The 23,996-nt window shown below is 35.5% G+C and overlaps 12 protein-coding genes across 12 annotated transcripts; 3 read left to right on the forward strand and 9 right to left on the reverse strand.

Annotated features, from left to right (window-relative positions):
* Positions 1-374: 374 nt before the first annotated feature.
* HYPBUDRAFT_199111 (uncharacterized protein) lies at positions 375-2,002 on the reverse strand. The gene has a single exon (XM_020222996.1). It carries the CDS (start codon positions 1,891-1,893, stop codon positions 871-873), a length of 1,023 nt encoding a protein of 340 aa, XP_020076855.1. The 5' UTR covers positions 1,894-2,002; the 3' UTR covers positions 375-870.
* A 69-nt stretch (positions 2,003-2,071) lies between these two features.
* Positions 2,072-4,000, reverse strand: HYPBUDRAFT_152572 (Zn(2+) transporter). Its single transcript, XM_020221091.1, has one exon. The coding sequence runs from the start codon at positions 3,826-3,828 to the stop codon at positions 2,431-2,433; it is 1,398 nt and encodes a 465-aa protein (XP_020076856.1). The 5' UTR covers positions 3,829-4,000; the 3' UTR covers positions 2,072-2,430.
* Positions 4,001-4,098: 98 nt separating this feature from the next.
* Positions 4,099-5,460, reverse strand: HYPBUDRAFT_156530 (uncharacterized protein; the record flags this gene model as incomplete). Its single annotated transcript, XM_020222211.1, has 2 exons — positions 4,099-5,357; positions 5,415-5,460. The coding sequence occupies 2 exons, from the start codon at positions 5,458-5,460 to the stop codon at positions 4,099-4,101; spliced, it is 1,305 nt and encodes a 434-aa protein (XP_020076857.1).
* Positions 5,461-5,957: 497 nt separating this feature from the next.
* SAM37 (SAM complex subunit) lies at positions 5,958-7,010 on the reverse strand (the record flags this gene model as incomplete). The annotated part of the gene is made up of 1 exon (XM_020218561.1): positions 5,958-7,010. The coding sequence occupies one exon, from the start codon at positions 7,008-7,010 to the stop codon at positions 5,958-5,960; it is 1,053 nt and encodes a 350-aa protein (XP_020076858.1).
* Positions 7,011-7,086: 76 nt separating this feature from the next.
* On the forward strand, positions 7,087-9,966 carry HYPBUDRAFT_10962 (cleavage polyadenylation factor subunit; the record flags this gene model as incomplete). Its single annotated transcript, XM_020218713.1, has 2 exons — positions 7,087-7,536; positions 7,936-9,966. The coding sequence occupies exons 1-2, from the start codon at positions 7,339-7,341 to the stop codon at positions 9,964-9,966; spliced, it is 2,229 nt and encodes a 742-aa protein (XP_020076859.1). The 5' UTR covers positions 7,087-7,338.
* Positions 9,967-10,557: 591 nt separating this feature from the next.
* HYPBUDRAFT_10963 (uncharacterized protein) lies at positions 10,558-11,628 on the forward strand (the record flags this gene model as incomplete). The annotated part of the gene is made up of 1 exon (XM_020218714.1): positions 10,558-11,628. The coding sequence occupies one exon, from the start codon at positions 10,558-10,560 to the stop codon at positions 11,626-11,628; it is 1,071 nt and encodes a 356-aa protein (XP_020076860.1).
* Positions 11,629-11,661: 33 nt separating this feature from the next.
* HYPBUDRAFT_152575 (RNA polymerase specificity factor) lies at positions 11,662-12,813 on the reverse strand. The gene has a single exon (XM_020221092.1). The coding sequence runs from the start codon at positions 12,755-12,757 to the stop codon at positions 11,699-11,701; it is 1,059 nt and encodes a 352-aa protein (XP_020076861.1). The 5' UTR covers positions 12,758-12,813; the 3' UTR covers positions 11,662-11,698.
* On the forward strand, positions 12,504-13,483 carry HYPBUDRAFT_152576 (uncharacterized protein). Its single transcript, XM_020221093.1, has one exon. It carries the CDS (start codon positions 12,935-12,937, stop codon positions 13,427-13,429), a length of 495 nt encoding a protein of 164 aa, XP_020076862.1. The 5' UTR covers positions 12,504-12,934; the 3' UTR covers positions 13,430-13,483.
* Positions 13,484-13,567: 84 nt separating this feature from the next.
* SNF2 (SWI/SNF catalytic subunit) lies at positions 13,568-18,376 on the reverse strand (the record flags this gene model as incomplete). Its single annotated transcript, XM_020220100.1, has 1 exon — positions 13,568-18,376. One exon carries the CDS (start codon positions 18,374-18,376, stop codon positions 13,568-13,570), a length of 4,809 nt encoding a protein of 1,602 aa, XP_020076863.1.
* Positions 18,377-18,918: 542 nt separating this feature from the next.
* Positions 18,919-20,196, reverse strand: HYPBUDRAFT_156536 (uncharacterized protein; the record flags this gene model as incomplete). Its single annotated transcript, XM_020222212.1, has 1 exon — positions 18,919-20,196. The coding sequence occupies one exon, from the start codon at positions 20,194-20,196 to the stop codon at positions 18,919-18,921; it is 1,278 nt and encodes a 425-aa protein (XP_020076864.1).
* Positions 20,197-20,293: 97 nt separating this feature from the next.
* On the reverse strand, positions 20,294-20,791 carry HYPBUDRAFT_199201 (uncharacterized protein). Its single transcript, XM_020222997.1, has one exon. The coding sequence runs from the start codon at positions 20,609-20,611 to the stop codon at positions 20,354-20,356; it is 258 nt and encodes an 85-aa protein (XP_020076865.1). The 5' UTR covers positions 20,612-20,791; the 3' UTR covers positions 20,294-20,353.
* Positions 20,792-20,971: 180 nt separating this feature from the next.
* On the reverse strand, positions 20,972-22,348 carry SPR3 (septin; the record flags this gene model as incomplete). Its single annotated transcript, XM_020218617.1, has 1 exon — positions 20,972-22,348. The coding sequence occupies one exon, from the start codon at positions 22,346-22,348 to the stop codon at positions 20,972-20,974; it is 1,377 nt and encodes a 458-aa protein (XP_020076866.1).
* Positions 22,349-23,996: the final 1,648 nt, after the last annotated feature.

Here is a 23,996-nt window from a genome sequence, read left to right on the forward strand (position 1 = left end):
TAATCAATTCACTCGTAAATAAGTTTGTGACATTGAAGCAGAATGGAAAGACACTTGTAAAGAGAAGGTCCCTACCAGGCCCCAGTCATGACTTGGAAGTAGGACCCTTTGCAGAATGTGCTTGCAAGCAATTCGGCAGTAGTAATCGCATCTTTCCCAACTCAAGTAGTTATTACAGATAATTTCAGTCTTTTCGGCTATTTACACAAAGGCATTTTGCATCAAGATCAACATTAGATTATATCAATATTTCAATAAACACCTATTGGTAAAACATTTAAATAAAAATCAAAAAAAAAAAAAAAAAAAAAAAAAAAAAAAAAAAAAAAAAAAAAAAAAAAAAAAAAAAAAAAAAAAAAAAAAGGGTACCAATATCCAAGTAATATAAAAAGACAATACTAAAGTAATATACAAAGAGCTAGTAACCCAATAAAAAAACGTAGCATCATTAGCATAATGATAACAAGAAAAAAGTAAGGGAGAGAGGAAAAACAAATATTAAAATCAACCGTTGTAACAGTAATAGAAGCACCTTCTCAACATGGAGGAGAGGTGAAGTGAATTAAAACTAGAGGAAGAGAAATGAAAAGGAGATAACCTCATAACATCATTAGACTGATAATGCAGAATAGAACAAATTCAAAAACAAAAAAAGTAGCAGCAAAAATGCAGCAAGAAAATAGTAATGTAGAAATAAATAGTTCATTCAAACCATGATTAAAACTTCATTTCGTCAAGATAATTCTCTTCCCAGAAGTGCTTCAGTTAATAAACAAATGAAAACAAAAAACAAGCAAAAGACAAACAAAAAACATAATACTGATAAAAAAACAAATAAAAAGAAAACCAAACACACACCAAGCAGTTACCCTAAACTTTCAGAGAACCCAATAAGTCGTTAAAAGTGATTTTTTGACCTTGATGTTGTTGGAATTGGTTAGCAGGTTGGGCACCAGGAGCAGCAGGAGGAGGAGGAGGAACCCCGGAAGGGAACCCGTGCACCCCAGCAAAATTACCTGGGTAAGAGTGACTATTAACCATGGGGTATCCCATTTGAGGATGATGCATTGGAGGAGCAGAACCATGAGGATACTGATAATTGATATAACCTTGAGGAGTCACTTGGTAAGAAAAGCCTGGTTGAGGGTATCCAGGATAGCCCGGTTGAGGATACATAGTGACTGGATATTGAGGAGGAGGAGGTGGAGGATGAACAGTGGTTAAATTCGGGGTGGAATGTAATGTTTGGTTTGGTGAACCACCATTAGAAGAACCCCCATTTGAGGAGCCAGATGAAGAAACATTACTTTGATTTTCATAAATTTGAGATTTATTATTATTTTTAGGAGATGTTTTAAAAGACGGTTTTGGTAAGTTGAGTGCAGCAGGAGACGAATGAAACGATGAACCAGCATAAGTATCTTCATTAATTACCTGTTGTTGTTTCTTACCATCCTTATTTGATTTCCCGGATTTATTTTTTCTGGAATTATTAGTCGTAGAATCATCATGGAAAACCGGTTTTTCACCATTTGGTAAAGAAGGATTCTTACCCTTTTTATTGGAAGTGGCGGTGGCAGCATTGAAAACGGGTTTTTCGCCGTTTGGTAAACTCTGTTTACTTAACGAACTTGAAGACGAATGATTTGATTCATTCCCGTTATAAAAATTTGGCTTTGATCCATCCGGCAAGCTTGGTTGTTTCTTGGAACTTGATCCTTTCTTGGATTTATTGCCAAAATCAACCTGGGCCCCATTTGGTAACCGGCGTTCACCATTCTTGATAGGTTTATGTTTATTGGTTTTAGGATTATTTGAATTTTTTTGTGGTGGTTGAGTCATATGGGAATTTTTCTTATGGAGAATTGATTGTGGTAATTCGTGTGCCATCATATTCTTCACTTTAGATCTAAATTACTATAGTATAATGATAAACATATATATCTGGATGTAAATTTTAACAAAATTAATGAATTTCCTTTAAAGAATACCTTATTCTAAAGTTTAAAGTTATTGAATAAAGCAAAAAAAACTAACAACAAATGAAAAAAAGTTGATATATAAATATAAACAGGCAAGTAAAGTATCTAATACCTATGTAACTGGAAACAGATGTATAAATCTAACAAACAATATATAAAGTAAGGAGTAATGAGTTGATGGTATTCTCCAGTACAAACAGCTTAGCGTTTTTTTTCGCCCTTTCTTTTTTGATTGGGTCATCGTTCAATATCACGAGCATCCGTACACCACGAGCATCCGTACACCAAAGCGGTGTTACACCCGTACATTCTTCAGGGCCGATTTGCAACTGGTCTTACTGGGTTGCAGGTATATGGTTGTATATGGTGGTATATATAGATATATAGGTAAATGTACATGTAGACGGGTAGACGAATAGGTAGACGGGTAGACGAGTGGTTAACAGCGCTACTCGTAAGAGACGATGGTCAGCAAACCAATCAAAGACATCCCCAATAGACACCATACCATGACAAAGTTCAGAGACCCACTGAAGGAAACGGCTGAACCGTACATGGACAAGCCAACCACGCTCAAAAAGCCACTGGTGATGGCTAGGGTGATACCAAAAATCAAATTTAATTGAAGAAGATCAATTTTGTCCTGATTGCCGTAGAAAGTTAAAAAGAACCAACCAGCCAAAGCACCTAAAGGCTGGGATAACCCACCTAATAACGAGCTTATAACCACGGCTTTCAACTTGGCGTACTTCTTATTACTTGATTGCGTGAACAGGTAAAATAATGGTAGGCACATCGAGAAACCCTCAGTGAAATTATGGAATAGTAAACTGATGAAGATTGAAATTCCTAATTCAGGATTGGTTTCAGAAGTAATGAACGTGATAAACCCTTCTGGGAACTTATGCAAGGTGATTGCCAAAGTTGTTTGGATACCAATAAGCAACAACCTAGATAAAGGTGAACTTATATGGTGGTGGTGATCATGTTTGTGTTGAGAATGGTTTTCATCCAATGGATTAGCATGACTGCTATCATGACTGTGTTTACGGTGATCATGACTGTGCTTATGGTGGTCATGACTGTGCTTATGGTGATCGGTACTGGTTCTACCGTGGTGGATAGATTCATGTAACGATGGGATTTCACAGTAATGTAAACTTGATTCTGTCTCTTGTGCTTCCCCTTGGTTTTCATCTTCATTTAAATCGTGTTGATATAAGCATAGCTCCGCCGACGAATACCCCTTACATTCGCCAACCTCCTGACCGGAAGGAGTCAAAAGATGAATCAACGACTTGGTTGATGTCTTACGGCCCATAATCGCGTGCGGTTGGTGAATCAAAGGTGATGTTTCATTAGCAACTTCATTTTCCTCATCATCGTCATGTTCCTCGTGGGTATGATGTTCATGTTCCTCATGATTATGGCCCGACTCACTATCATCGTGGCTGCAATGTACAACACTTTCACTGGTGATCAAATGCAACAAATGGTTAAACCCTAAGCAAATCAGAATTCCAACGATGTAGGAAATGATTAATTTTTCATTCAACGATTTTTCAATTTCTCCATTAACTTTTTTCACCGAATTGTGAATGTATTCCGAAGCCTCTGGTAATAATCTGAATAGAGAGGTGAATAAAAGGCATCCAGCACTAAATCCTAACAGTCCATTCAAAAAGGTGAAATTTTGCTTTAATTCAAGTTTAAACCGGGACGTAATACTTTTAGGAAATATCAACGCATACAAATCATCAATAAATATTACAAAACACCCAGCAGCACATAGACAGGATGATAATATGGTGAGATTCCATCCCTGTCCCCATCCGTAAGCGAACATCTTGACCCTTAAATTATCAAAGAATAAAATTACTGGGAATCACCGAAAAGAATTTTATCTGCGCAATCGACCCTGAGATGGAAACCTATTTAAATAAGAAAGATGTTAAAATACAAAAGGATATACAATGTTGATGGGTATCAGGTTAATTGATTCAAGATCAAAATGACTATTGTAGTATTCTTTTAAGGAGTAATTTACACAAATATAATGAGAACCCCAGTGGTTATTAAAGAATGTATTGCTATTTATAAAAATGAAATAATCAATTTAATCTCGTTTTGACATTTCTATATTCTCGGTATATTGAGGTAATTCACTATAGCCATTATTTTTCTTGAAAGGAATTCTTCTATGTTTAGTACTTTTACCGGCGAATTTTCTTTTAGTTAAATGGCTTAAATCGGTGTTTCTCTTATTGATCCAAACAAATATATACATGGCCAAAGCAGCGATTGCAACACAGGTGGGCATAGTTAACATGACAATGTACTTGTCATAATCGATACCTTCTTCGATTTCGTCAATTTCACCGGCTAATTGTTGTTTTCTCCATTTTTCTTCTAACTGTTTTAAATCAGTAAGATGTTCTTTGGAAACTTTGGCACCAATGGCAATTTCAATCACCACGTATTTATCCATATGGTTGAACTCTTCGTCCTTGACAGTATCTGGCTGAATACTTAATAAAACCTTATGCTCAAATGCTTTTTCTCCAAACCATTCTGGTAAAATAGTTAACGGAAAGAAACCTTGGTCATTGGAGATCCAATCACTAGTGAAAAACGAAGCTTGCAGAATGGTACCACCATTTTCAATCACTTTCGATCTTTTCGCAATGGCTGTTTCGTTAACGTCTCTTTTCATTCCTTTGTATCTGGCCTTTTCTTTAATATACGATAAATGAATTTTAACATTCTTAACATCTTCTTCGAAGAATTTTGAATACCATGTAACAAAATACGTACGATCCCTTTTCAATGATTGATTATCATGAGGGAAACAAAATGGTTCACTTGGAATATCTTTTCCTAATCCCTTCTTATGATACAGATCAGGAGTACATCTGATCAATGGGTTTAATTGATGATAAGTCTGATCTTCGTCAATATACTCAACTTCCTCATGAATTTGATCATCTGCCATATTATGGGCTTTCAATTGTTCTTTTGTATATTGAATGGTGGTTGGTTTGGCAAACCATGTATCATACGTTGGTGATGCCTTTTTAATTCTCCCATTCTTCATTTGCGGTCTTATGGTTTTGGGAGATCCATCTTTATTCAACGAAATCCATGGTTCTAATCCATCAGTAGTCTTCGGTGGTTTGGCACTAAACGTAACTCCTGCAATTACGGTTGGAGTCACAATCTCAACTTGACTTTCATAAATTGTACGAATCCATGGTTTAGGCATGGTAGAAGACGATTCGGGGTCTTCTCCCGCAAGAATCTTCTTTTGCTCTTCTTGTTGTTTAGCATATTCTTTATTAATGATCTTACCTTTATATCTTTTTTCAAGTTGAACAGCTGGTGCTTCAGTAATAAGCGGATCTTCAACACTAACCACTGCTGCTGCATCCACACTGGCCGTCAATACCGCGGCCCAGATCAACAACCCACTAAGCTTCATGCTTGATCAATAAGAAGAATTATAAGGTATTCGGTTGTTTGTCTTTCAACCTTGTTGTTTTTTTGTTTTTATATTCGCGTGGATTCTGAAAAATTTTCTGATTTACGTCCGGTTAAACCGATTCATCTACAACGATAAAGCTTACAAAATGTCATTTCTGCCAGTTATGAGTAGTAAAAGTCTGTTTGTCCAATGAGTTAGAACCCAACAGATACTCAAAACAGTATGAAATGCGTATGCGTTGATCTATGGCAAGTAAATTCCATCATTGAATACATGGGTATAATGGTATAAAATGAAACTATGCTGAGTTTGCCAAATTCTACAAGATAGTCATAAAGAATCTGTTTATGAGGATATTGTTTATTAAGTATTTAAACCTTTATCTAAAGAAAAGAAGTTGAAAGAAAAAACCATCAACTAAAAGCTTCCCTCTGTATTTATACCTTTTTTTCCTTTAGGTTACCCGCAAGCCGTTATTTACAAGATGAATGCAATTAGTAGGTGATAAGACCCAGAAGGTACTTGATTTCATTCCATAGACTGGGGGTTTCGTCTCCCTGGGGGTCTCTGAACTGGCTGGGTTGTAGGAATTTGTTTAAGTCCTTGGTGGTGGTGGAGGTGAAGTCGACGAACTTTGGAAATTTGAGTTGAAGATAATTCGATATGAACTTATCGGGTAAGTCATCATGGTTCAAGCATTGGATGTATGCCAATAATAGCAATTCGCTTGATGAGAGTTGGTTGGACTCACTAAATAAGTAGGAGAAGCACGATTCGGACTCGGGACGTAAGTCCTTGAATAAGTCGAGTATGTGGGTTATGTAATGGTTAATGGAATTCAAACATTTCATTGAGTTTTTCAGTTCTCTAACCAAACTCTTCTTTTTGGAATTGGCAAGAATTTGCTTTTCGTGTAATGTCGTTATTGCAACTTCATCTTCTCCCTCAGAGTTGTCTTCAACATCACTAGAATTTGCCTCATTGAAATACTCGGTTTCCGGAATAACCTCTTCCAAATTCCCCGACATGCTGAAAAAACCAACCTTATTTGCCGTTAATCCAACCATTCTTACTTCTTCTTGGGCATTATGGTAGAATTTCAATGGCTGATTGTACATCATTGGGAATGGGAAATAATGCTGGAACAACTTCCGGGTGTACTTCTCGTAGTTCCTGGTATTGATATAGAGATTATACTCATTCAAGTACTTGACCTTGTTCTCCACATAACTTATCAAACTAGCATTGATCAATTGTTGTCTTTTGTCCAATTGGGTATCTGGTAGAAACTGACTTTCTCCGTCAGGATACTTTTCACTGATGTATTCGGCTATCCTGGAATACCCTTCATATTTCGCTCTAGTCTCAGTGCAAATAAGCAATGGCAACACTTCACTATTGGACATGTTGGTATTACATGAAGTCACTATTTTGTATGACACCTTGTGGGCCTTCAAGTGGGTTCCAATTAACCACGAGCTCGCCAAACTCTCTGGTGATATCACGGATATCTGCTCCTTCACTCCCCAAACGTGGAGTTCCAACATATTATCTGTATATGAAGATATAATCTAGGTTTTTCCTTCACTAAAAGTGAAAAATCAAAAAAAAAAAAAAATATATATATATATATCTATGCAATGTCGGGCTTTGGAGATGTTCGGGCGTGCGACATTTCTCGGTGCGCGACATGGCAAATCGTTGGTTGATGATGTTTTTTTCAAAGAAAAATCACCAGCAATACCCTATTTTTCATTTTAATCATACCTTTTCCTTGTATGAACCATCCTAATCAACACGATCTTGTTGGCTGTTAGAATTTGATTGAGGCCTGAAAGTGATTTTGTGTTTTTGCAAGTGGAGTTGAATTTGTTAATGCCAACTAGCATGTCCACATCCCATAATAGAAAACGATTAGCTTTGGATTTAATTGGACAATTAGAAGAAGAAGTTGAAATCAATCCTCTAGATAATGTGTCCTGGACCAAGTTGATAAAGCAGGTACTTGCCAAAGATAAAGAAGAACAGGTTCGACTGGTTTTTGAAAAATACTTGTCCATCTTTAAGTTTGATGTATGTATTTAAATCATTAGGATTCATATATTCGACCGATGATTTGACCAAATGGATAATGACAATGATATGATGATGCTACGTTAGTTTTCTTTGACCTTCTCTTTTTTATATATATTTCCTTTCACGACTAATATCTGGAATATTCAAGTTGTGTTTCAATAAATTTTTCAATTCTTTCACTCTTAGATATATAGACCCCGTCAAAATTCAAAATGATTAAGAGCATTTCAAGTTATTACAAGCTTTTTTTGGGAAGATATGTGGATACCCATATACCCAGTATACCTTTTTATATTCTTAATTCTGGTAATCAGATTATCATAGTCAATCAAAATCGGTCAGAATATATAAATCTAAAAAAATTGTTTTGTAAACAATATACTAACAATCATATAGGGTGCTCAATGGTATAATTATATAAATTATGAACTAAATAGAGGTGAATTTCAAAAAGTTCAACAATTATTTCCAAGATGTCTCACAACTACTCCAAACGTTGAATTATGCCGTCTATACGTTTCTTATGTTCGCCGTGTAAATGATGTTATCACCGGTGGTGAAAAAGCTCGTGGTATTGTTATTCAAGCTTTCGAATTTGCAGTAGCTAGAGTTGGTATCGATATAAATAGTAGTGATTTGTGGTTGGATTATATCGAATTTTTAAAATTTTGGACTCCGGCTGCAAGTTGGGAACAACAGCAAAAGGTTGACTTAATCAGAAAAGTTTATAAAAGATGCTTATCAATACCAACTGAAAAAATTGAAACTATGTGGTCAACTTATACAAAATGGGAAAATGATATAAATACTGCTACTGCTAGTAAGTTTATTGCTGAGAAATCAACATCTTTTATGGAAGCAAGATCTTGGAATACAGAATGGCATAATATCACTCAACTGTTGAAAAGGGAGATAATTCCATTTGGTATTACTAATGATAAAGATTCTATGGTTTCTAATCAAATGAAATTATGGTTCAATTGGATAGAATTGGAAAAAGAAAATAAATTAAATTTAAAAGAAGCAGCTTCAGTTCGTCAAAGAATTGAATATGTATATAAACAATCAATCTCTGCTTTACCTTTTGTACCAGAAATCTGGTTTAGATTCAATAAGTTTCTATTGAGTAATAATGAAGAAGCTAATTTATCTAATTGTATCGAACAAACTGAAGAAGCTCTCAAATTAAATGATCATAGTTTTCTTTTATCGTTTCAACTTTCCGAATTATACGAAAAAGATAATAGTTTCAATCAGGCATCAACCACCTTGAATAATTTAATAGATGTTTATATAAAAGATGATAACTTAGTGGTGGAAAAAATTGAAAAAATATTGGAAGAGAAAAAAATAAATCAAGTTTCAAATGGTGATAATGAAGATATGCAAGAATCCACTTTTAATGGCGAAAAGGATAATGACGATGATGATGACGAAGAGGAAAGTGTCAAGAATTCTCAAGCCCAAAAAATTTTAAATAGATTCACAGAAGAAGAATCGGACCACCTTATAGAATTACAAGAGAAACATGAAGAGTTAAGTAAATTGATAACATTAATATATACCAAATTGATGATCATGAGTAAAAGAGCAGAAGGTATGAAGGAATCTCGTACCGTTTTCAAACAGGCTCGTAAAAATTATAAAAGCTTAGGTTATCAATTATTTACCGAACATGCATTAATGGAGTATTATGCTGATAGACAAAAGAATGCTGATAATATTTTTAAACTTGCAATGAAAAATTATAGCACCAATGGTGAATTTTTATTATCCTATTTGAACTATTTGGTATTGACAAATGCAGTTGAAAGTATCAAAGTTTTCTTTGAGAGTGCCGTCACAAATTTACTAAAAGAAATCACTCAAGAAAAAGAGTCTTTAAATAACACTCTTGACTTGTACCAGACCAAATCTAAAACTAAAAATATTGAACAAAATCAATACTACATGAAGAAGATTATTAAGAAGTACGTAAGATTTGCAAGCAACTATCTTGATATTGATACTGTCAAGTCTCTCGAAAATAGATATGAACAATTCTTCCCTGATGATGACCCATTAGAATTATTTGCAGACAGATATAAAAGTGACAGTTTTGATGTTATCAGTAAATATGATCTTGGTAAACAAGTTACTTCAGAAAACGTTGATCCAGACTTGAATAGAGATTCTAAAAGGAGGAAAATAGAATCTTCCCTGGACAATTACACACCAGAAGCAGAATCTTTACCCGTTCACGATGAGATATCACAAAAGCCTGCTGTTGAGGTTAATCAACATGGATTCGTGGGAAACACCGTATATAATTTATTACAGATATTGCCCAATGCTGGCTATTTTGGACCCCCACCAGAGCATGTCTTCAATACTGGTAAGTTGGTCGAATTGTTCAGTAATTTACCTGATATCCCAGATAACTTATAGCTCCTTAATATAAAAGCTCCTTAGTATAGTGGTGAGAGTATTAACTTCACAATCTGTAGATTTGACTTTCGGTTTTTCTTAAAGTGCACAAATCAATGGCTGCAAAAAAAAAAAAAAAATTGAATTAAATTAGCCCAATAAGTACTGACCACAAACTTATACACAGCGAAGATATCATTTGGAGTCAGTAATTAACTGATACTATTGTTTTTGAAATACTGAATAATGGTTACTGGTTTTCTGAAGAAGCTAATGCACAGAGATAACAATAGCAACGGTTACTTCAGCAAAAAGAGACATTTTCAGGATTGGAAAATCAAGTCGAAGAACCAAAGATACTACTTTCTTGCAGTTCCTTTTTCCACATTTCTAATATTTAGTTTTCTCAACTACTTCTATCTTACGGGATTTCGCTATAGCTTCCCGCCAGTAGATATAGTCAATATACTTTCACGTGCAGATGAGTTGCCAGCTCACTCTTACGACAGTATCTATGATAGAAGATTTCGTTTTGATAATAGTTTTTTACTCGAGGTGTTAAAAGATATATATATCTTAAGAGAGACAGAGTACTTGAATCAACAAGACACAATGACAATAACCGTTGAACCCCAAATTATTTGGAACACTGAAAAAATTTCTTTGATTTTAAGAGAGGGTATGTTTGATTTTGCTACTGGAGCAGTTATTAGAGAAGATATCCAAGTCAGTCAAATGATCAGTAAAGCCTTCGGCTCGAATGGGAATCACTTCAATTTGGCTTTCCCATCGAAATTTGACGATATGGCCCAGCATTTCATAAGAAGATTTCTCTATACTTTATTTTATTTTCCTTCGGTTTCCTTAGATACTTATAATATTGACACTTTGATCAGACCGTTCCACTTGACGAGGGTCAGTAATTTTGGAATCCTCGTTCTGACTGCAATTAGCATGGTATCATTTGTGTCTCTTGAGACTTTCCAGACTTTCAAATACATTTTGTGTTTTCATACAGTAAATACCGGGGTTTTTATTGTTAGTGCAATATCATGTCTTTCCTTCCTGTTAATGAAATTAGTATTGGTTTCCTTTATAGACATCAAATTCCCAAATACAAAATATCATATCATGGTTTTTTTAAGTTTATCAGAATTATTTCTATTTTTTTGTGTTTACATTAAATACCTCTTGAAATTTAAAGAAAGACTTAGATCATTGAAAGAAGACTTTGCTATCAAACAAATAATGAAAAGGTTCACACCGTCTCCCGAGAATATTTCAAACTCATCCAGTATCTATCCTCCAAGCACCACTAAGACAAACGAGAAAAATCATGATGCCGATATACCAAATGAAGAGAACGTTTTCACTATAGATAGCGCTGTTAGTCTCGATCCAATGAGAAAGGATTCTGCAGAAGCAGATAGGCTTTTTAGCAATCTGACCATTAGAAGATTTCCAAAGACAGCAAGTGTTATTATGCAACAAACTAAAGAAAGTACTTTTCCTATGGAAAACCATACAGCTCCCCCGTTTGTCATGTCCAAGTCTGATAGCGACCAAGTTGCAAAAACTCAAGGTGTTAATCCGTACTCTACGCCGACATCATTTATACCCCCAGTATTACAGAATCAAAATCAAAAGGCTGCATCTATTTTTACAGAAGAAGATATTCAATAATTATCTATTTTTACAATGTCTATAGATATAGATACGTGATCATTTTTGATTTTATTTACAGGTATGTAGATTACAGCTCCTCTTCGACATAAACACTCACCCTATCCTCTACATCTGGTTTAAAGGGCCATTTATCATAAGCATCTAGTAGCACTCTCAAATCATCAATTGATAATGACCTGACGGTTTTATCAAGAATCTCGCTGGGGATTTTTGGTATGAGATCATCTTTCACACCTGGAGCTATTGCTCCAAACCCTTCTCTAGTGGTTGCTGTAGGTCGATACATTAGCTCTTGTAGCATATAATCAAGTAAAGAAAAATCCAAAATTTCAGGAGCTTTGGGGACTAGTTCTACCATCGCTATGTCATATCGAGGATGGATTGCCTTTGATGGAATCACAACAGGCTGATCCAGAATTAAGCAATTAGGGTCATACGTTTCACCAGTAGCACCAACAACTGCCTCACTCACACCTATCAAACGGGAATCGTTGAACCATTCTCTTTTGATGGCAGTCTTGTTTCTTTTTTTGAATGATTCACCAGACCAGAATCTTACAGCTGTTACCTCAGGAATCAAGAAGACCATCCGAACCCTTCCGTATTTTTGAATCCAGTTCTGATACAAACCACAAGCCATCCACTGAGCCATGAGAGATTCGCTCAGCGAAGTTGTCAAATTTGCAACTATTAATAGTTCGTCATGAACCTTATCTCTTGATATGGTTTTAGGATTTAGAATCTTATTCTTCTCCAAATCTGAATATGTTCCCCATTTGTATCCCGATTGTGGTATGAGTTTGAAATTCTCTGCGTTTCCCGTTGTTTCTAATATATTCAATCTTTCTTTCCATTCTTTCACATAATGGGGGTTGTTTTCGATAAGCAAGTGAGACTTGGGCTTAAGTTTGTGATTAAGCATAGCAGAGAAAAGCCCAAAGTTGGGATATATATCAAGAATTTCTAGGTTGGAAGATGCATTTGGATATTTCGATGGTAAATCAAGCTTGTCTAACAATTGTTGGCATGCCTCAGGATGCGTTATCATTTTGAACCCAATGCTTTTCGCATTGGCTTTTTTGAAAAGCTTGACCAAGTCCGACACTGCAAGACGTCCAGCGGCCATGGTACCACCTCCCATAGCTTAGCGTTTATTTGGTTTATCGGGGTATTACGTACTCATCGATGTCTTCGCAAAAAGACAAAAAAAATTGAGGAGGTAAAAGCTGATTTTGTCGCACTCCATAAGCTGATAAAGAGTTGACTGAAGACTAGGATCATTAATTGAATAGCTATATCTGTGATGTCCGTTAATACACTTCCAATACTTCCAAAGAATGGGAGATCAGAGTTACCATTTGAGTTGGGTATTTCTGAGAAACTCAAATATCGTACTAGTACTGAAAGACAGTCAATGTCTATAAAGCTGGAGAATTCAACTGCTTCAATCAACATAAATGCAAAGGATGGTAGCTTGTATTTGACGAACAAACGACTTGTATTTATAACTGCGAATGAAGGAGATATTGATGTGTTTGCTCTTGAATTGGCGACGGCACCTGCTTTACAATTGTCACATTCCGTTAGATCGCCATGGTTTGGAGCTAATTACTGGGAGTTTCTTATATTCACTAATAGAGAAACTTGTGATGGATTCCCCGATAAATGTTGGTTGAGAGGTATCATCAAGTTCAATGATGGAGGGTTATTTGATTTCGTGCAAGTATTCAATGAAGCCCTTAACGATGTAATGAATAACGCAGATATTGATGAGGAGTTACCCCTGTATTCGGCTTGATGAGTTAATCTAGGAGACATTAATATTTTATATAGTCTAAAATGTAATATAAAGGTATAATAATATTTATGATTAAAAAACTAAAAATACATAGATATATTTATATGATATCATAAGAATAGGACTAGGCTCCAGCGATCAATCTATGCCAAAGGGAGTAGAGTCATCTATTCCTACGCCACTAGAGATTAAAGACCCAGTCATCGAATCGTTTGTGTCTAGGTTATCCAATGGCTGCTCTAAAGGGTGTTTGACGGCGACAGGAGGAATCACTAGAGGCTTGAGACTATAGATTTCATCAAAATCAGTAAAATCAAGTGTTCTTGTTACTTCTTCAGGAGAAGCGTCTGATGATAACTCTCTGTAATGGTTAATAGCCAAACTTTCCAAGATGGTCGCATCCTGATACACAATTGAACCTTCCTCATTGTAAATTCTAGCATTGCTAAACATGAGATGAACATCTTCTAGGAGTTCTCTAATCCCAGTATAAGTTCTAGATGAAATTCTTTTCTTGATAGTATCCAATGCAATAGGGTGTTTGATCAATACATAATAATCAGGGTAATACCTTTTTGATGGTTTAACTAAAAATAAATCACTGAGCCTTCTTCCGTCTTCACCAGTGTGGTTCATTATTAAGTCTAAAATGGATTCCATTCTTGATTGTAAAGATGCTCTTTCTTCTGGGGTCAATGGATCAATAGTTGGGGTAGCACGTTGACCCAAGCCTCGTCCACCACGTCCTTTACCACGTCTTGACCCTCTACCTCTAGTAGGTGGTCCTTTTGGAGTGGATGACCTTTGTCTTTTGGTTGGAACCGGTTCAGAGTAGTCATAGTTGTCGTCATCGAGTAAAGCTTTTCTCTTAGTGGATGCAATTGATTCATTACCTTCATTATTCAGATCCACATCTTGATCAAGGTCATCATCAGCTTTCTTAGTCTTTGGTCTGCCACGAGTACGTTTCGGTTTGTTTTCTTCATCATCACTATCAGAAACAACACCATCAATCTGCTTCAACCATTGTTCTTCGGTCAAATGATCATCATATGTAGCAGTTTTACGCTCTCTGGTACCTCTACCATATTCTTGTATAATTTTTGCATCAGTATTGAGAAGCGATTCCGGATCCTTCTTATAAATTTCTGGCAATTCTGGGTCAGTAAACAACCTACTGGAATAAGATGCTTGTCTCGTTGCTGCAGCTCTTTCTTCATCTAATTTTCTGAAAGTATCCAATTCTCCGTCATTTCTAGCAATGACTTGATTTAACTCGTCATCGTCTAAATCTTCTTCTTCCTCAACGTTACCCTTTTGTCTACGTTCTTCTTCTTTTTCTAACAAAGCTCTCAATAAGGCTTCTTGTTCTTCGGCGGTGGATTTATTATCAAACTTACCTGCTTGAATGACTTTACCATCAATCTCTAATTTAGCGTGAGCTCTTTCTAAAATCATTTCTTCAACGGAATCTTCTGTAATTAATCTTAAGATTCTGACTTCATTCTTTTGACCGATTCTATGGGCTCTATCTTGAGCTTGCAAATCTTGATGTGGATTCCAGTCAGTATCAAAAATAATAACAGTATCCGCTGTTTGTAAATTCAATCCTAAACCACCAGCTCTGGTTGATAATAAGAAACAAAAGTAATCGGAATCTGGAGCATTGAATAATTTCAATAAACCAGTTCTATCATCAGACTTGGTACCACCATCCAATCTCATATATTTCAACCCTCTCAAACGTAAGAAATCTTCCATGATATCCATGATCTGAGTCATTTGAAAGAAGATCAATACTCTATGACCAGTCTGTTTAAATTTGGGTAACACCTTATCTAACAACTCAAACTTACCTGCAACCCTCCAAATTTGGTCATTAGTTTCAACGGTAGGATTGATTAAATTCTCAACTTCTTCGTAAACAAAAGGGTGGTTACAAATCTTTCTTAATTGCATAATTTGATTATTAGCATTTTTGATGGTAACCGGTTTATCACCAGTTCCTGCAAAAAGAATGTTATATTTCAACATTTGTTGATATAACTTAGATTGCAAAGCTGACATCTTACATTTAACAACACGTTCAACTTTATTAGGTAAATCTTTTTCGACATCTTTCTTCAATCTTCTCAAAAGAAAAGGTCTCAAAACTTTATGCAATCTTCTAATAACCAATAATGTTTCTTCTTCACTTAACTCAATCTTATCTTGACCACCGGTATTTGCAAATGGGGTGTTAAACCACTCATCAAAAGACTTTACCGAGTTAAAAATCTTCGGTAAGGCAAAATTTAGCAAGGCCCACAATTCTGGTAAATTATTTTGTAATGGCGTACCAGTTAAAATCAAACGATAATCACTATGGTAATGGTGGGTCAAAGTTTCGGATAATTTGGATTGTGCATTTTTCATACGATGACCTTCATCAATGATCATATGCACCCATTTTACTTTTGATAAAAGATTTCTATCTTTAATAATATATTCAAAAGTAGTTAAAAGAACTTGAAAGTTACCAATTTTGATATCATTTTGCATCACTTTTCTTTGATTAGGAGTACCTTTATAGGTGATCTTTTTGAGACTAGGTGCCCACTTATCAAATTCTATATTCCAATTGGTCAAAGTTGATAATGGAACAATGACCAAGAATGGACCCGAAAGTTTTTTCATCTCAACTAAATAAGTAAGCAATGAAATAGTTTGAATGGTTTTACCTAAACCCATTTCATCTGCTAAAATACCATTTAAATGGTTATTGAATAAAGATACCATCCATTGAAGACCTTTAATCTGGTATTCTTTCAAAGTACCACCGATTAAAATTGAAGGCTGTTTGGTAACTTCTTCTTTTATACGATGAGCAACGTGATAATAATCTGTCTTTTCTCTTCTTTCTTCTTCTGACGCGAATTCAGGTTGTTCTACTTCTTGGAAGCCTCTACCACCTTGAGACATTTTTTCATGAGATTCCTTTTGTTGAGTTTGAACTGCTTGAGCTAAAGAGTCCAAGAATTGATTGGTTTGGTTCAACAAATGCGTAATTCTTGTATCTTTAGTATGATCTAACAATTTCAAATAAGCTTCTTCGTCATTAGATTTTAAAGCTTGCAAACGTTGTTTAGCCATTCTTTCGACCTTCTTTTGTTCTTCTTTGGCTATTTGAGCATGGAAACTATTAATCTTATTACCAAATTTCTCCAATTTTTCCTTTCTTGAAATGATTTTTTCATGACGAGTTGTTTTATGGGATATAATTTTAGAAATAGCACTTTGGTGTCTTTTATTTTGAGCTTGAACCAATGAGAATAATTGTTGCTGATATAAATCTTGAGTTGCTGAAATATTCTCTATTGAAAGGCTATTGAACTTTGCCAAAAAATTAGGATGTGAGTTTGGTAATAACGATTTACTAAACCATATTTGGGACAACACTTTACCCTTCATTATTTTTTGTAATGGTAGTAATTCAAGTTTAGTTAATTCAGCTTCAATACGTTCTTTTTCATCATCACTGACTGATTGTAATTTAGCACGAAGGGCATCCTTTTCGAATTCAATCTCTAACAACAAAAGAGTTTCTTTATTATTCATAATGTTGTTGATATCAAAGCCTTCAGGTAAAACACCAGGGTATTGAACTCTACTTTGAGGAACATAAAATGAATTGAAAGGAATGTCTTTAATGTTTTCACCAACAAACTCAGGAACTTCAAAAGTGTTAACTTGTAAAGATGGCTTACTTATAGGTACAATTACTTTATTATTCTTTTCTTTATCAGGAACAACGTCTTTTATATTTTGGGGAGGAGCCTCCTTCATCACTATTGGCTCAAGAGTGTTTTTATTTGGTATTGACGGAGTTCTCTTTTGATTAGGATTAGAAACAGGGGTTTTAGATTTAGAAGGTCTTTTCCCGGCGGGTAATTTCTTCGAGGGTTCAACTGGAGATTGGGAAGGGAAATTACTTCTTGCTTGTTGTGGTATTCCTTGTTGTTGTTGTTGATTAAACAGCTGCGATTGGGGTTGAGTTGGAGGTTGTTGCATACCAACAACTGGGGACCCTGATGCGTGAGAAGGGGGTTGAGAAGTTGGTTGAGATTGGGAGTTCACGTTTTGGTTATTATAAGCAGTGTCCGGGAAAGCCATTCTTTCATTGGTGGCCATATCAATAACTCCTGGAGGAATTTGATTATAAGAACCATTATTTTTGAACAAATATTTTAAAGCCAGATTTTGGGCTCTGAATAATTGAATTTGCTGAGTAGAAAAGGGACTTTCTGCCGGTGGAACATAATTGAACGAGGAGCTGGTAGGAGTCGAGTTATTTGTTGCACTTGCAAGGTTCGAATTACTTGGGTAATTATGTTGAAACATTTGTTGAGGGGGTTGATTTATAGATGAACCGGTTGGTTGAGGGAAAGGAGCAGTCTGAGGAGAACCATGACTAGGGGCAGGAGATTGTTGAGATAAAACCCCTTGATTACCCTGGGGTGTAGGTATGCCGCTGACATTATTAGGAACATGAGACATTAAATTGACATTGGCATTGCCAATATTTGGAGTCATCATTGAGTTCCCATTGATGTTTGAGTTGTTGTTGGGCACACCACCGTTATTGAGTTGCATCGGAAATTGTTGACCAGACTGCAATTGAGACCCATTTTGATTCAATGGCATTTGTCCCTGTTGTTGGAATTGCTGGGGCGGCTGAACTTGACTTTGACCTTGACCCTGACCCAGTGGTCCCTGTTGTTGTTGTTGCTGTTGCTGTTGCTGTTGCTGTTGCTTTTGTCTAAGGTACTGGGACTGAACGATTCTGATAACCTTACTTATTTGATTGAATTCAGGTATATTAACCGCCTGGTCTCCATACTGGGTTTTTAGCTGCTGCCAGCGCTGGATATATTTCTGGATATCTTCCTTCAGTAGTGGTCTATTCATGGTGGAGTCAAACGATAACTAGCGAACTTGGCAAAGATACCCTTAGATAGATCTTATAACACAGAACTAAGAATAATAGAGTTCTATCTATAATTGTCCTTTTTCAATTCACGTAAGAAGCGTTTGTTTTCCTAAGAGAACGCTTTTTTCCTCAGAGTAAAAATGGAAGAACCAAAAAACCAGAAATTGGTGTCGATAACGGTGTGCGCACTACGGGGGTTAATTTAGCTACACATTTTTTTAATTACTGGGTGTACGGAACTATATTATATATATATGTATATATATGTATACTCTGCAATCACATAGAGTACGTATACTTGAAGGTAAGGATGGGTTCTGCAAGATGGTGGTTCCAAGTAAGGATCTGACAGAAAGCAGCAGCAAACCAAGCGTTCTTTGTTGGAAAATGTACAGTAGATTATCGTGTGATAGGATTTCCGAGTAGAGAGACAACAATATTCAAAGAATAATCTAAAGAGGTCCACACGATACTGAGGAGTGGAGAATGTTATTTGGATGGAGAGAGACTGGAGATAAGATTAGCTTGGTTTCCATAATTTTCCGGAACCTCTGGGAGCATAATTGATTGCATCGAATTTTTCTTTCTTGACATATTCACCACCATAAGTATCACTAGTAGAAACCACCCCTTCAATTTTGGTAGAGGGTCTATCGTATCTGTCTTTTCCTTTGCCTTTGGCTTTTGACCAGTGATCTTTACTTTTACGGCCTTTACCAGGAGGAAGAGATTTTTCCTTTTTCATGGTAGTATAGGAGTATTGAGTGGTATCAATGGTGTTATGTAAAATTCCTGATTCTGGGTCATCATTCAAATGATCGTAATCGGAGTTGAAGTTATAACGAGGATCATATAATCTAAAATGATTGATATCATGAGATTGGAAAATAAGTAATTCTGCTTCATTAACATTTAAACAATCAATGGCAAAACTTTTAGCCCAAACTTTAGTTATTGGATCTTCGGTAACTAGCTTCCACTGTTCTAAAGCGGAAGTAGAATCATGTAATGGATTTACGGACTTACCATCAATGAATCTTTTATAAATACAAGATTTGATTAAATACCTTAATCTAACTGGCATTTCAGCTTCGTCTTCACTTCTTGCAATGGCATCTTGATACGATTGGGAATTTTCGTATTGAATATCGTTCAACTTATTATTTTTGAAACTCAAAGTTGAGCCAAAATTCTCCGATAATTCGTCATAAGGATTATTATTAGCTTCAGAATGTTGACCAATTAAGTTAGAGTCAAATTTGGTTTTGAAATTAGGGAATTCTTTGACTTTAGGATTATGAATCTTGTACTTTAAGCACTCATTCCAACTTGGATAACTATTATTAATTGTTTCAATCGTAAGATTATAAACTATCGGGTTCTTAAAATTATGACCATCATCTTCTGCATTAATATCTGATTCAAAAACTCGGTCAATAAATCTAATGGCTTCTCTGGCATTGGTTGCCATCATGGAAGTACCCTTTTTAGCAAAGTCAAATTCATGCAAAGTATAAGAAGGAATAAATATATTTAAGTAAACTTTTTCATTCTTGGTAAAAGATTTATAATTTGATTCAACATATTGTTGATTAAACCATCTTTTGACGTTACCAATTCCTCTAACAAATGCAGAATGATCTAAAATCAAATTAATTATACGTTTATCTTCAGACTGACCATTTTCGGCTTTCTCATTTATACTGGCGTTGGTCTGGAAACTCTTTGAATAATCAACTAATTCATCGAGATGATGGTTTTGTCGGTCATCTTCATCAACTAATTGTTTAGGTGGCATCCCAAGTGCTTCAAACTGTCAACAGGTCGGTCCTGATTCATAAATTGATAGATGGTTGGGACTCCCAAAGACGAAAAAAAAAAAAAAAACTAAAAAAAAAAAACAGAGAAATGACAGACAATAAGCAGAAAATACCAGAAGCCCATATACTCTCTATTTACTTGTACACCATCTGCCTGAGACACATAGCTTCACTGTGGGTCCCGAAACACAGCATGCTACAATTACGAGCGGGTGGGAACCTCGAGTCGAAGCAGAGGTCGAAGCAAGTACGAAAGACTACACGATCTACGCTAGAGAAAATATAAACCTCAGGCCGATTCTTAATTTTATAGTGCTTAAACACATCTAAATAGTTAGTATATGGGACAGACGAATAGTCACGCAGAAGGATGAGAGACTCCATTCCATTCATTCACCAGTTGAAACTCAACCGGGTGAATGAATCATCAGATAGGTGTCAAGGGTTGTATTCATTGAGCTGAAAAGCTCTAACATTAGAGATGCCAGAAAAAACATATATTGAAAACAAAACTTCGTCATGATGGAATCAGAAGAATCAAATCCTTCATTGCGTGTGGTTAATTGTTAAACATACTCTTGTGTGTTCGTTGAAGAAGAAGTAGAGAAAAGTTTTTTTAAAAGAAAAAAAAAACTCCATCGAATTTATACAATTTTTTCATTTGGCGGGTGACCGGTGCACGACTACGTTTTAGGGTTAAATTGGCTGTGAAAAACATGTATATTCATTTATTCATAAATCGTGAGTAGGCAATTATTGGAAGGAAAAGAAATGGGTTTCACTTTTGGAGGAGCTGATACCTCTGAAGCTTTCGTCGTCATTTATACTATCATCAGTATAATATTGAGCCAGAGAAGTTCGATTTGAATCAATTTCATCGGCTGGGGTCCCCGATTCTAACAAGTATATAATTTCTTTTAAACCAATTAGCTTGGTGTGAAGTTTGGCAATGTCTGCATTCAATTCATCTTGCTTTTCAATTAACGCCTTTTTCCATTCTTTGAACCGATTTTCTTGTTTAGACACCACGATTGCAAAAACATCTTTTAATTGTTTTTGTTTTAAATCTAAAATTGGATCAATTTCATTAATTTTCCGTTGATAACTTTGATAATTTAACTGATGATATTTCAAATATTGGTGTAGGCCATCTTCATTTTCATTAATTGGTAAATTTAAAATTTTCAATCGATTATTAAAACAATTCGAACGATGGGATTCATAATAATACTCGGTTGATTCAATAAAATCCAACATATTCTCAGTAATTAAAAGATTACGAAGTGAAGCGAAATCACAATGATCTGAGTTTTCAATTTCAATGATTCCATAATCATATTTTCTAATTAATTGATTCTTCTCGTTTGAATTAATAATGGCATATGGAATTTGAGAAGTTAATTTAGATTTGAGCGATTGATCCAAGATGAATTTACCAATTTCAATATTATTTTCAATCAATTGGTTTTTAATAATTTTTTTAAAATTATTCAACTCTTCATATGTTAAACAATCACTTTTACCAATGACTGGTATTAAATTGATTTTCTCATTCAATTCCTTCATACTTATTATATCAAGAGGCAGTAATGCATGATTTGAAGGATAAATCACATAAATACAAACATGAACTCTTGAATCAACCAACTGGTTTCGTTCTGGTTGTTCTTCTTGGAAAGCATAAAAATTAAATTGTTGTTCTATATAATTAATAAGTGGAATCCAAGAACATTGATTATCGATTGATTCTCCAAAGCCAGGAGTTTCAATAACATTTAATTCCAATGGAACTCCGTCCTCGATTAATTCAATATTCAGAATTTTTAATGAAGTTAAAGGATTGGTTAAACCCAAAGACGAATCGTCATTTGAATTAATGCTGGATAACGATTCAACTGGAGCCAAATCGGAATTAAACAAAGTGTTAATAAAACTAGTTTTACCACAATTAAACGCACCAGTAACCATTAAAGAAAAATGACCACCATTACGATGAATAAACTTTTCACGTTGTGGGGCAAGATATGAAAGACCAACATTTTTAGTTGATTGTTCAAACAGAAAACAACAAGGACGATGAGGTGATGAAGAATCCAGTGTTGCTAAAGCATCGTTATTTTCTAAGCACATGGCCAGTTTTTGTAAATCATTGTTATACCTGGTTTCACTAGCAGTTAATTTTTCCAAAGCATTCACAAGATGACCCGAGTCAATATCTTGTTGTTTCTCGAAGGAATACTCAAACTCAAATTCATCGTAGGTCCTCTCAACGTCATTGTACTCATCAGGGCCAAAATCCTCAGTTTCTTCAATTGCCTTATCCCATTGGTAGTTTAAGGTTGGGCCGTTAGAAACTACTTTGGAGGCTGGGGGGAGGGCTGCAGACTCCATTGAAGAGCAATGTTCAAGGAGGTGGCTAATCCTGTCGGGGTATAATAAGAGTTTGCAGATACTTTCACTTGTATTCAACTATAAGAGACAATAGGTATATTCTCTAACAAAAACCAACACCTATTGCTACCAGCTCATACAAATTGTTAGACAATTGGCTCTCTTGGGACAATCGACTTGTATCTCGCTCTGGTACGTCTCTTGTATGCTCCTCTTGTGAAAGGTCTTAGAATTGGTATAGTAAATCCACAAACCAAAGACCCTGAAGGAAAGATTGCAAAAAGACCAAAAAAAAAACGGTAGTGCAACCGGCCAAATCAGTCGCAAAAGCTCATCATTAAACCATGTATTACTGCTATCGGTAATGCTAACTTAAACTTAATCAAAGCATATGGCGATGAACTAAAGGCTTATTGTTGCCGGCGTCACCACAGCGTGACAACAATACAATGAAGTCATCCCTCTGTGTATTGTTAGAGGATGGAGGCCCGCAGGGCCCTCGAGGCTCGAGACCCAAAGCAGAACCAGGGCATTGTTGGTTTGATTAGATGGTAATTAAGGAATCTCATTGTGATTTTGATTTGCTTATTATTGATACCAACTGATCCAATTAGCCAGCAAAGGGTCTTGGTTACCCATCCACGTTGTACTAACGTATCGAACGAAACAGTAGTGTTTTTTCCTACCTACTTTTACTACTTGACATAGTTGACTTGCCATATGCCCAGTCGTACACTTGTCTTGTCATAGATTCAACTTGTCATATACTTGACATGTCGTATACTTGACATCCCATGCTTACACCTTATTTCCTAAAAGCATTAAGGTATACCCATTGGGACTGGTTGTAAACAATAATGTCTTAGTTCAAACACTAACAAAACAAAAAAAAAAAAAGAAATTGAGTGAAAAATTGCAATTTACCATTTTTGGATCAAACAAAAACACCAAATCTCGATGCAATACTCTCTTTATTGAACTTTGTCTATCAACAGAATTAAGGATTGTTGATCGAAAGGCTGGACCTTCGTCCAGGGTGTGGAATGGTCTAGAGGTGGAGTGGAAGATGGGTTGTAGTCAACTTGGGTAATCTCATTGGCCACTAGAAGCCGAGTAAGTACAGTAAAGCTAGCAAGATTTCAAGTAGAGCTTGTCTCGTAGTTCATCCCTATGTCATTTCATTGTAGTTAGTTGGTTTTGTTCCCATCTGTGCCCTTGTTTACCGCCTCCATTATTTCCTATTTTTAATATTAATTAGTCTTTCTTTCTTTTCTTTTCTTTTTTTACAATTTTTTTTTAATTCTTCAATTACTTTTCCTTTCATTTTGAAGAAATTGACCTGGTTTGATTGTTCTATCTTATTCTTCCCGTGGTGTTAGTTGCTCGA

This window comes from Hyphopichia burtonii (genome assembly GCF_001661395.1).
Source record: "Hyphopichia burtonii NRRL Y-1933 unplaced genomic scaffold HYPBUscaffold_3, whole genome shotgun sequence".
NCBI classification, from domain to species: Eukaryota; Fungi; Ascomycota; class Pichiomycetes; order Serinales; family Debaryomycetaceae; genus Hyphopichia; species Hyphopichia burtonii.